General features: G+C 36.4%; 1 protein-coding gene and 1 pseudogene across 1 annotated transcript; one reads left to right on the top strand and one right to left on the bottom strand.

Moving 5' to 3' along the window:
- Positions 1 to 2,728: 2,728 nt before the first annotated feature.
- LOC143612729 (COP1-interacting protein 7-like) lies at positions 2,729 to 12,624 on the top strand. Its single transcript, XM_077086643.1, has 9 exons — positions 2,729 to 2,814; positions 4,476 to 4,652; positions 5,499 to 5,611; positions 5,692 to 5,744; positions 8,749 to 8,795; positions 8,886 to 9,038; positions 9,306 to 9,508; positions 9,851 to 11,277; positions 12,235 to 12,624. Exons 1-9 carry the CDS (start codon positions 2,756 to 2,758, stop codon positions 12,379 to 12,381), a joined length of 2,379 nt encoding a protein of 792 aa, XP_076942758.1. The 5' UTR covers positions 2,729 to 2,755; the 3' UTR covers positions 12,382 to 12,624.
- On the bottom strand, positions 5,762 to 8,593 carry LOC143612550 (threonine synthase, chloroplastic-like; annotated as a pseudogene).
- Positions 12,625 to 12,965: the final 341 nt, after the last annotated feature.

Genomic DNA, 12,965 nt, shown 5'->3' on the forward strand with positions numbered 1-12,965 from the left:
TATTAAACAAGAATAAAAGACAACCAGGGGCGGATCTATGAGGGTTGAGGGGTAGCCCGGTTACCCCTCAACCTTGTCGGTAAGGTGCAAAATTAGTGTAAATTTATTTTTTTCTTCTATGTTTTACGTATGGGTTACCCCTGAGACGAAGAGAAAGTGAATTGTAAAGTTTGTATTACCGGATTTCTTTTTTGGTCGTGGAATTGAAGGTTGCAGAAGCAGGTAAGAGCTTCATGAAAATGCATATCAATGGAGAAAAACTCAAGAAAATAAAAAAGAAAAGTCTTTACTTTAATAGATTATTTTAATAGAGAGAATACTTTTATTGGAAATCTAAACGTTTAAAATGCATATAGTAAAATAGTAAACTTGATAACAAAACTTATATAATATTTATTATATTTAATTATTATTTTTATTTATAAGTAATAAAAGTGGCTCCGCATAAGAATAAAGAGTTTACTATTTTAGTAATGTATCGTTTTATTGATTTTTATTTAGTTCATTTGTTTTTCTAATTTTGATGACATTTTTATTTATTTACAAAATTTTCAACTATTTTATGAAAAAAAACATAATAATAAGTATTTATCATATTTTTAGAATACCAATAATCATTACTCAAAAAGGTAAAAAAGGTTTAATTATCATAAATGTTTGTTATTAACGTAAACCAATTAACGACGAATATACGAAAAAGTAAGCATAAGATAAGATATTTGATAAAATGTTTTTGGCATACACATGTGAATGCAAAAGTATTGCTACGAAAACTCATAGACTAGTGTTTTAGTTGAAAGTTAATTGGATTTTATCTTTTCATTGTGTGATCTGAACCAGTCCGAATTTTTTTTTTAACATTTAGGGATAAATCGACAACTCAACCCCCCTCCCCCCACCAAAAAAGAAAAAACAAAAATTGACGCCTTTACATCTAAATTTGCTTTTTGGGTTACCCATGGAGTATTCTTCTAGATCCGCCACTTAAACAACTAAACCAAATCACCAACTAATGTTATCATAACCTTGATTGTTACACACAATTATATAAAAATATACAACCTTGATAGTTTGAAACCTATAGTAACAATTAACAAATGCCCATATTATTATAATTAGTGTAATCAATTAATAAATCATGCATCCAACCCAACGGTACAATAATCCTGATCCAGTGTGAGTTAAAAGAATATTAAAATCTAAATCTTTTTTAATTAAGACGTCTTTAATGAACAACAAGCAGGTGTTATGTGCATTATTTTCATTCCCCGATAATAACAAAGCATCAAGGGAGAGAGAGAGAGAAACTCACATGTGGTCTTAAATAGCAGAAGAATCGGGTTTCTCAATGTATTATGACAATAAAGGATTAAAGCTAGACTTTGTGAGGTTGTTAAATCGGATTCTGAGCCCACCCGGGTTTTCGTCTCACTTTGTGTTATGCAGAGAGTTATTATACTCTTGTGGTGGTACTACGGCCATTTAAAAATCTCACGACTCGCTCGATAAAAGCTCGAATAAAACTAGCTAAAAAAACTTGATTTGAAACAACTTGAGCTGTGTTGGCTTATTTTCGTAACCAACCTAAAATCGGCCCAAGCTTGGCTCGGGCCATGGCTCGATCTTAGGCTCGTTTAACTTCAAATTGAGCTGGAGCCTAGCTGAGCTGCCTCGTCTAATTTCGAGCTCGAAACCACCATGTCTCGAGTCACGAACAGCCTTAGGTGGCACAACGACTGTCAAGTGGCAGCTAACGGTATGGTTTTCGTCCCACTTATGCCATAGAGCACTAGGCTGTTCAAAAATCTCGCGGCTCGAAACTCTGTATTGTGGCTTGCTTGATAAAAGCTCGAATAAAACTAACTAAAAAAACCTGATTTAAAATAACTTGAGCTGAGTTGACTTATTTTTGCAACCATGCCAAAATCAACCCAAGCTCGGCTTAGTTCATGGCCCCTGTTCTTAGGCTCGTTTAACTTCAAAATCGAGCTGAAGCCCTGCTGAGCTGCCTCGTCTAATTTCAAGTTCGAAACCACCCTGTCTCGAGTCATGAACAACCTTAGGTGGCACAACGACTGTCAAGTGGCAGCCGATGGTATGGTTTCCTAGGGGAACACCCAAGCCAAACTTTGAAGTCAGCATGAGCCCAGTTAAGATAACATATGGGCTGTTTGGTAGCCTCTTAACATTCATTAAAAGGCTACCTATTAATGACTCATAACCTCTTAATGGTTAAGAGGGACTTAATTATCTTTTAACCATTAAGAGTTTATGAACCATTAAGAAGTAGTCTCTTAATAACTATTAAAAGGCTACAAAATAGCCCCCTAATCTGACCAGAATATGACAACACAACTCTTCGAGTTTGAGAAATACAGCGTTTAAAGAAAATAATAATAAAAAAGTTTAAGAAATACAGCGTTTAAAGAAAATAATAATAAAAAAAGAATATCAAGGCAGGGAGAGAGAGGTGGGGACAAAGTGGTTGAGTGTATGTATGTGATCCCACATGTGATAATATTAATCTCCAATCTTCAACCTCACTCTCTTTCTTTCATTCAGCATTACATTACCTATCTCTCTCTCTGATGCATGTGCAATACCTCATCATTTCCTGCTGCCTGTCTTACTAAAACACACTCTGCAATCTTCACAGATCTGTTAATGAACCCCATGTTATTCCACCACAACACTCATTCTTCTTAATTTCCACACATTCATTCATTCATTCTTCACACATCTTCTTATTTGCAGTATGGATCCATTCACACATCTTGAATATGCTCTGTTTCAGCTTACTCCAACTAGAACAAGGTACCGGTTTCTGTCCTGGTTCTGGATCTTTTGGCTCTGTTTGATGTGATATTAGTTGCTTTAAGTGTTGTTCTTGGTTAAAGGTTTGATCTTTTGGATTGATTTCAGTTCTTATGAGTTGGGTTTTGTTTGTTCTTGTTGAATTTGTATAAAAAATTGATCTTTTGGATTGATTTTAGTTATTATGAGTTGGGTTTTGTTTGTTCTTGGTGAAATTATTTAAAAAAATGATCTTTTGGATTGATATCAGTTGTTGTGAATTGGGTTTTGTTTGTTCTTGTTGAAATTCTTTAAAAGATTGATTTTTTGGATTGATTTCGGTTATTATGAGTTGGGTTTTGTTTGTTCTTGTTGAATTTGTATAAAAAATTGATCTTTTGGATTGATTTTAGTTATTATGAGTTGGGTTTTGTTTGTTCTTGGTGAAATTATTTAGAAAAATGATCTTTTGGATTGATATCAGTTGTTGTGAATTGGGTTTTGTTTGTTCTTGTTGAAATTCTTTAAAAGATTGATTTTTTGGATTGATTTCAGTTATTATGAGTTGGGTTTTGTTTGTTCTTGTTGAATTTGTATAAAAAATTGATCTTTTGGATTGATTTCAGTTATTATGAGTTGGGCCTTGTTTGTTCTTGGTGAAATTGTTGAAACATTGATATTTTGGATTGATTTAAGTTATTATGAGTTGGGTTTTGTTTGTTCTTGTTGAAATTCTTTAAAAGATTGATTTTTTGGATTGATTTCAGTTGTTATGAGTTGGGTTTTGTTTGTTCTTGTTTAAATTCTTTAAAAAAATTATTTTTTGGATTGATTTCTTTTATTTTGAGTTGGGTTTTGTTTGTTCTTGTTGAAATTCTTGAAAGATTTGATCTTTTGGATTGATTTTGTTTGTTCTTGGTGAAATTGTTGAAAGATTTGATTTTTTGGATTAAATTAAGTTACTTTAAGTTGGGTTTCTTTGTTCTTGGTAAAAGATTTGATCTTTTGGATTGATTTCAGTTATTATGAGTTGGGTATTCTCTGTTTTTGTTGAATTTTATAAAAGTTTGATTTTTGGATTGATTTCAGTTGTTATGAGTTGGGTTCTCTTTGTTCTTGCTGAAATTCTTGAAAGATTTGACCTTTTGGATTGATATGAGTTGGGTTTATTCTCGAAAGATTTGATTTTTTCCGGGTTGATTTCAGTTATTATGAGTTGGGTGTTTCTATATTGTAAGAATTCTTGATATGTTTGATCTTTTGATATGCTTTCAGTTAAGTTGAATGTGGCTTTATTTATTCTTGTTTAAGTTTCTAAAAAGCTTGACCATTTGGGCTTCTCTCACATTTGATTGTAATCCGAGTATTTAATTGTTCTTGTTGAATGGTTTGTTTTTTAAGTATTCATTGATTGCGATAAAATTATTCAACAATTTAACCATTTTGGGAATAATATCAAATCTACCGATTTGGATATTTGTTATTCATTTCACAATTTCTAAAGATTGCATCTAACCAAATTTGCATGACCCTTGAGCATTTAATGTGTAAAACTACAAAAAGCTAAAAATAGAGATCTTGAACAAATTTAATAGTGTAAATAACTAAAATAACCGATTTCGGATACGAATCTGAATGTGCTAATTTAAGTTTTCTTTGTTCTTGTTGTAACCGTCTTGTAGATGTGATCTTTTGCTATGTTCCGGGAAAACCAAAGAGAAATTAGCATCTGGATTAGTGGAACCTTTCATATCACACTTGAAATCGTTTAAAGACCAAATTTCAAAAGGGGGTTATTCGATCACTCTTCGTCCACCAACCACTAATGCGTTTTGGTTCACCAAATCCACTTTCCAAAGGTATAATCCATACTTTACTTTGCTTCATTCCATTCATGATTTGATATATGGATAAAATATCACATCAGTAATGAATAATATAAAGATTAAGTAATCATTAATCCACATCAGACATTGTTATCAAGATGTGAAATTGTTAAATAAAAAGACTTTCTTTATAGTAACTGAACCAGAAAATCTGCAGACGGGGTTTAAAGTTTATGGCTTTAACATGGAGATGTCTTCAACACACTTTACTTGTGAACGGGTCAACTTGGGTAATATTTAATCTTTAATGGGTCAAACAAATCTGAGGTCAACCAAAGCGTAATTTTAATGCATAAACCTCCTAAATCATTTCATTCAGAAAGTTATTATTGAAATAATATAACTTTGTTAATCATATTTGACACACTAATTATATATAAAGATTCAACCCGTTTTGTGAAAAAAGTGTTCGGGATCGACATTACCAAAAGAATTTACGCATTTTCATTTGAACCCGTTACCTAACGCACCCATTTTGACACCTCTACTTTATACTTAAAATGTTTAAACTTTTATAGTTTTATGAACTTCAAAAACTGAAGTGGGTCCCACTATGTTAGTACGACATACATACATACATATATATATATATGTATAGTTGTATACCATGCAAAATGGCTCAATTTAAATAAGAATTAGAATCAAGTGGTCCATGAGCCCAATATACCTTCATTACAAGGCATGCTTTATTGATTGAAAGCCTTTTCAAATGCTTGCCTCATTAGAAAGCAAAGTTCACTATACTACTAGATTCCTTTTTGCTCACATGAGTCATAACAAAGTAAGAGAATCTTGGCACTAATCGGTTGATATTTGCAGGCTTGTGCGGTTCATAAACTCGCCTGAAGTTCTTGAGAGGTTTATAAGATTAGAACGAGAAATTTTACAAATCGAGAATTCTGTTAATGACAGCGAGGAACAAGTTGGTGAAGGTATTGCTCAAACGTCAAAAAGTCAACTCTCGAAACTACTCGTGTTTATTTGTTGTCTCACATTGGTATTGATTTGTTAGCTGGAAGCTTATCATCTGATGGAAGCACTAAGAAGTCTACTGATATCTCCAAGGTACTTTTTTACACAAATCAGGTCAAACATTTGGTGGTCAAACATAAAAATATAAACTTTATATATTTATTTTAAAAAGAAAAAAAGGTAAAATTAAAATAATAAATATAGTGTAATTAACTTTATATACCAGGAGTGAAACAAGTGTCCGTGCGCCAGTGCGGGATACTGATTTCTTTCCTGTAGAGGTAGGTCTTCACCAGGGGTCAGCGTTGAGCCCGTTTCTTTTTGCAGTAGTCTTGGATGAGTTGTCAAAGTCGATTCAGGGGACTCTCCCGTGGTGCATGATGTTCGCAGACGATATTGTGTTACTTGCTGAGAAAAAACAAGATCTAAACATGAGGCTTGAGGAGTGGCGAACAACCTTAGAGACAAAAGGTTTAAAGATTAGCCGATCTAAGACGGAGTACCTCCACTGTGATTTTGGTGGGATAAACGACAATGAAGACGCACAGATCACAATTGAAGGGCAGGTGGTCCCGCAGGTAACGAAGTTCAAGTACTTAGGATCATTTGTACAGAGCGATGGGGAATTAGACAGTGATGTGACCCACCGAGTTCAGGTTGGATGGTGTAGATGGAAAGCAGCCACAGGTATATTGTGCGACAAGAGTTTCCCGACTAAACTAAAGGGAAAATTCTATAGGGTGGCAGTTAGACCTGCAATGCTATATGGAACAGATTGTTGGGCCATCAAGAAGGCACAAGTGCGGAAGATGGAGGTAGCAGAAATGAGAATGCTACGTTGGATGTGTGGGCACACAAGGCTAGACCGAATAAGAAACGGTGTGTTTCGCGAGAGATTAGGGGTGGCGAACATAGCAGACAAGATAAGAGAGTGGAGATTGAGATGGTTTGGACATGTAAAGAGAAGACAGACGACGAATCCTGTTAGATCCGTAGAAAACATTACTATAGAGGGGAGGAGGGGTAGAGGACTACTGAAATTGACTTGGGATGAGAGGATTAGGCATGATTTGATAGACCTAAACCTCTCCGAGGACATGGTTGAGGATAGGAATTCGTGGAGAAGTAGAATTAAAGTTAAGGATTTTTAGAGAGAATTGAATACCTTAGGGCTTAGACTTAACTTATTTAGGTCACATACCATAATGGTATTTCCCTTACATATATTATTATTATTATTAGGACTATTGGTTTTTATTGGTCCCAAGTATTTCATTTTTGCCGGCGCTGGTCCCAACTATCACTTTAACTGCCAACGGTCCCAACTTTCACACATGTGTCTGCCACCAGTCCACGACTAACCGAGTACTAACTCCGTTATGTTTTAGATGACGTGTCCATCCTACGTGTTAAAAAACCTTGACGTGGCTGTCTGCGTGTATATTAATAACAAAAAACCCTTCTCCTCCTTGAATATATAATAATATCAGCAGATGACAATTTAATACAAATCCCCAAATCGATATCTTCAATCGATCGAGAACCCAATCGATCAAGAACAACCCCAGCAGCCTGCGCACACACGAGCCTCGGAATCCTATCAACCAACCCCAACTCTTTACACATATGAAACCCTTTATAAAACGCGTAAATATTCCCCAAATTACCCCCGGGAACAATAACCCAATCCGGCACCTGCCAGTCAAACTGCTGCAAGATCTCGATCGCAGCAGTCTTTTGCCCCTCTAACCTCAAACTATTCAACGAATTCGCTAAATAAATCGGTAACTCAGACGTAACCTCCCTAACCAACTGCATACACCCATCGAAATCCGTATCAAGACTCAACACAAACGCCCCATTCGCAATCGACTAAACCAACTGCGCCATGGAAATCTTGTTCGCAGGCAAGAAAACAATACTCGGAATACCTGCGGACGCGCAGTAGGCCGACAACGCGGCCGACGTGTCCCCGGTCGACGCGCAGCCCACCCCGACAACGGGCCGGTTCATTTTACGCAAACGATTAACCTGACTAACTAACACAGTCATACCCAAATCCTTAAAACTACCCGTGTGACTAATCCCGCAATGCTTAACCCACAAATCATTCATACCCAAATGCTGTTTCCCAAACCTTTCGGCCCAGAACATATTCGAATTACCTTCGAAAGCCGATACGATATCGTCGGAATCGATCTCGGGCAAGACCCATTTTTTTTTGGACCAGACACCCGACCCGTATGGCCAAGTGGTCTTGCCGATGCGTGAATCGAATAAAGACTTCCAGTAGGATCCTTCGAAGGCTTTTAACGCTTCGATGTCGTCTTGGACGTCGAGTAAGCCGCCGGAGCGTGAGCGGTAGACGATCGATTGGGTTGTTCTTGATCGATTGGGTTCTCGATCGATTGGAGATATCGATCGATTGTCATCTGCTGATATTATTATATATTCAAGGAGGAGAAGGGTTTTTTGTTATTAATATACACGCAGGCAGCCACGTCAAGGTTTTTTAACACATAGGATGGACACGTCATCTAAAACATAACGGAGTTAGTACTCGGTTAGTCGTGGACTGGTGGCAGACACACGTGTGAGTTGGGACCGTTGGCAGTTAAAGTGATAGTTGGGACCAGCGCCGGCAAAAATGAAATACTTGGGACCAATAAAAACCAATAGTCATTATTATTATAATTATTATTAGCTTTTATATAGCTGTTAAACTGTGATCTTATTATTAATATTATTATAATTAGTAGTAGTTTTTATATAACTGTTAAACTTTGATTTCCTTTATTTTGCTTCATTCACATGTACTTAGAGCCGAGGGTCTCTCTGGAAGCCACCTCTCTATTCCTTTGGATAGAGGTACGGTGTGCCTACATCCCACCCTCCCCAGACCCTACTTATAGCTTTGCTGTCGGTGGGATTTTACTGGGCATGATTGATTGAAATTAGATATTTAGATCTTAATACAACCATATCCTTTTATTATCCTGTACTTGACTTGTTTGACCTTAAAAAGTCAACTATGTCTATGTTATTGAAACATGGGGATTCAAATATGTTTGTATCTAATTTATATCTTGTGTAATAGATCAAAACCGGAGAAGCTGGTGATAATGGACAAGAAGAAAATTCCAAGTAAATCGAGCTTTCTTATGAAAGATTTAATAACAATTTTTTTAGTATCCATATAACTAAGGTTGACTTTTGTCAACTGCAAATCAACAGGATTCAGCTTCAACGGTTATTGGAGACGCGAAAAGCAATGCTTCGGAAAGAACAAGCAATGGCTTATCACCGTGCACTTGTGGCTGGATTTGAAACCGAAAACATGAACGATCTAATATTGTTTGCTGATCAGTTTGGAGCGTCACGTTTAAGGTACATTTTGACTTTTGACATCATAATGACTAGCTTTAAGTTCAAGATTTTCATAAATATATATATATCTTTACTTCTTTTGCATTATGATTTTAATACTCTTTGCAAAGTCTGAAACTTTTCTGTTAACATAAGACGGGATTGGTATTTATATGTTTTTGTACACTAGAATGAAGAAGGCTTAATTTTTTATTTTTTTTAACAATCCAAGTTATAAACCTTAATGTTTAGATGCTCAAGTTAATTTTTTTTTTTTTTTTAATATAGGGAAGCATGCATAGAATTTAGAGATTTATGCAAGAAGAAGCACAATGATGGTCTATGGATGGATGAATTAGCAGCAATGGCTGCTGCATATCCCCCTTCAGAGTTAGCTTACACCGGTACCTCTGGATTATTAATTGCAACCGAAAGTAATGCTTCAACTCTAAATAACGATCTCAACTTCGAGAATCCAGAAGGTGACAAAAGTAAGTACTTTTACCGGTTTATGTGTGAGTAACGGTCTAACGTTTAAAAGTCACTCGTGCCATATTAATATGTTTACAACCTCTAAAATTGTTTTACAAAAGAAAAGTTGATAATTAATATAATAGTATGTAATAGGTTAATTATTTATGAAAATTTATAGAATTTACAAGAAAGTTGTTGGCAGGTCAAACCCGTATGATTTGACTTGTACCCTTTTGAAATTTTAAATAATTATCATAATATAATTACTAGAATAAGCATATTTTTGTGAATTTTGTGTTTGAGTTATTACTTATTTTGACCACACACAAGGTTTCTTACATTTTTTTTTTTTTTTGTAGATAACACAGATCAGACACCGTCTACTCCTTCAAATGTCCCAATGCAGATGCCATGGCCAAACCAGATGCCTCAATACATGTACAACTTTGGTCCACGTTACCCGTATCCATACCCCGGTATGCCTCCATATTATCCACCTCATATGAACTGGCCCGTTGATGATTCTGGTCACGGACGACATCATCGATCATCATCAAAAAAGAAGTCAAAGTCTCCGTTACCAGACTCTTCAGAGGAAGAAGATGATGAAAGCAATGAAGACGGTGAGTCTGATTCGGTTAGTGATTCGGGTACTATCTCGAAGCATGAAAAGTCGAGTAAGAAAAGCAAAAAGAAGTCTTCGAAAACGGTTGTTATCCGAAACATTAATTATATTACTTCCAATAGGAAGAACTCGGATGGAGGTAGTGATGATTCCACTGAAGATGAAGTTGATGGTGTTCTTGAGTCTTTGGTTAAACACCATAATAAGTCGTCGAAGTCACACGAAAAGAAGAAGAAAGACGCTGACTTGGATAATGAGTCGGGAAAACGAAATGAAAACTGGGATGCATTTCAAAATCTGCTCTTGAAAGATGATGTTCAAGATGATCATTTCTCGGCTCGAAATGATGCTATGGATGTGGGCTCTGAAAGTTATGTGAAAAGTCAACCGAAAGCGAGAGTCAACGACTCGTTTGTGGTTCTTGATAGAAATGGATTTGACGAGTCAAGAAAAGTCAACTCTCATGATTTTGAAAATGGTGAGACTTTTAGGATGAAGGGTAGAGATTCGTCGGATGCTGATCTGGTGGTTTCGCGTGGATTTGGTGAGGGAACCGGTGGAATGACGAGTTTCCGGGATCTTGGATCGGAATCGTCAATGATTAGAAACAAAAGGGATGGAGATTGGTTTGTGGTCAAGAACTCTGAAGGTCAAACCGAAAAGTCAACGTTTATCGATGACTATGCTTCAATGAAAGGCGACGTTTTTTCATCCGAAACGAACAAAAAGAGTGTGCCCATTGATGATTCTTTCATGGTACAACCGCAAACAACGGTTGCATATGATTCACAATGGCGGTCAACTGACGTCAGCATTGTCGAGAGTGTTAACAAACCCGATGCCAACGAGTCAAGCCAGGCTGCGAAAAGCGGGTTCTATGAGCCAGATGATCTCTATTTGATGGTTTCGGGTGATTCGGGGGTCGAGCCATCGGTTAGGTCCTCGTGGACCCCGGAAATCGACTATGGGACCGAGGCTCAGTTCACAAAGTCTGAACCCAAGCCGGCCCCGGTTGAGACAAAAGAACAAACCGAAGAGTCCCCGGTCAAACCTAAAACAAAGAAAGTGGTAAAGCCTCGGCCTTTGTCAAGATCTCTCCCAACTGACAAGAGGCTGCCTTTTGTGAGCCGATCTGTGGTTCCCAAGAGCAAAAGAGAACAGGTACGGAAGTGTTTTGACTTAACTTCGAGTGTCAAAGGAGTTAGTTTTAGTTATAACTTTAATACAAACGTATCTAATCTTCAAAGCGAAACCAATTGTTATATCATAAACCAACTTTACGTAGCGTAAATACTAAAATAATTAGAGCCAAATTGTCAATGATTGAATAGCAATTTTAATTTTGTCAAATACAAGTTTGACTTGACTTTGAATGTCAAACAAGTTACTTTTGGTTTTAAAATTTTATAAAGATGACCCTTTTCCAGGTGGGCACGACTGCACAAGACATTGACAAGTAAAATATGGCCTATACTGAATATCAATCTTAACCTTGTCAAATACAAGTTTGACTTTTAGTTTCAAAGTGTGAGAAGTGAGAACCTTATGGTTTTCTTGTTATAGAGATGACACTTTTTTTAGTAGGAAAAAAAATATATATATTTAGCCAACCTTAAACTATTTAAATTACATCGAAATAGAAGGCCCCAGCAACAAGCTGCACCGCTAGCCCCTTTCGGATTGCAAAACCAAGTCTTTTATAAACTACATTAGTTGATCTTGGAGTCATAACATTACTATGCATAACGCGTTGAACTCGGTTAAGTAACTCCACTGCTTCAGGCGCGAGGAACCCAAGCGTATCAAATGCACAAGGAATAAACACGTGTTGGTTGTCAGTGCACGCTTTCACGTGTTGATCACTTTGCATGAAGCGGCTTTTAAGGCAGCTTGACCCACCGTGAACACACTACTCCCCAAGCCCACAAGGATCTTGAATCTTTAGGCCCTTCATTTAGAAGTGCAATATTATATATATATATATGTATGTATATATATATATATGGTTTCTTGCTATAAAAATAATATTTTTCATGTATATTCAGGCCTTTATATGCATGTCTTTAGGCAAAAAGGGTATGGTCTCTTGCTTCTAATTTTCTTTTTTTATTGAAACAGGAAGACGAGGCTCGAAGGAGGGTGGAAGAGCTAGCAGCCGAACGACAAAGGAGAATTGCTGAAAGAACCGCAGCAGCTGCTGCTAAGAAGCCGGTTAACCCAAAGGCCGTTGCTAGTCCGCTTAAGACAAAGGCGGCAGCCAAGTAAAATGCTGGTAAAAAGTTTATACGTGAAGGAGACTTCACACACGGCCTGCTAACGCGATAACGGTTGTTATTATTGAGTTCTTGTTTGTATTGTCCAATGTGGGTTGGTGTGTATAATATTGGGTGGTTTTTGTTAAATACGGTGATGAATGATACGGGTATTTATACGTTTTCGGAATAATTTTTGTGTATGTATAATGTTTGTTTATTTTTATTTGTAATAAACATGGTGGTGGTTGTGGTACATTCTGAAATTATTGTGTTTTATAAATTTTTTGGTTTGTTGGTTTAATATGTTTTGAACATTGATATATTTTCAGGTCAAAGTTGGATGTTCACTTTAATTAATAAAGACTAAATTTTTATAGTGATTAGAGTATTACCAACGCTTATTTTACTGAGAATCAACACGCCAACAAACCTTTTGCGTTTGATACATTAGGGTCTCTTGCCTCTTATGTGGCTACGTTTATAAAAATAGTTCAGCGGGTCGTGCACAGTAACTCAACGACGCTGAAGAACGATAACTTTGCTTTCAGTTGGATTAGTTTTGCCATTCAAAAGGGGGTGGCGGTGCAGCTTGTT

Source organism: Bidens hawaiensis, unplaced genomic scaffold (genome assembly GCF_021521415.1).
Source record: "Bidens hawaiensis isolate Kalapana, Puna unplaced genomic scaffold, B.hawaiensis_p1.1 tig00002236_1, whole genome shotgun sequence".
Lineage (NCBI taxonomy): Eukaryota > Viridiplantae > Streptophyta > Magnoliopsida > Asterales > Asteraceae > Bidens > Bidens hawaiensis.

What these genes read in the sequence shown, in the direction of transcription:
- LOC143612729 (XM_077086643.1), top strand. Translation starts at nt 2,756, where the DNA reads ATGGATCCATTCACACATCTTGAATATGCTCTGTTTCAGCTTACTCCA. An exon ending in AGTCTACTGATATCTCCAAG is followed by an intron (nt 5,745 to 8,748) that starts GTACTTTTTTAC and finishes CTTGTGTAATAG; the next exon opens with ATCAAAACCGGAGAAGCTGG. An exon ending in CCAAGAGCAAAAGAGAACAG is followed by an intron (nt 11,278 to 12,234) that starts GTACGGAAGTGT and finishes TTATTGAAACAG; the next exon opens with GAAGACGAGGCTCGAAGGAG.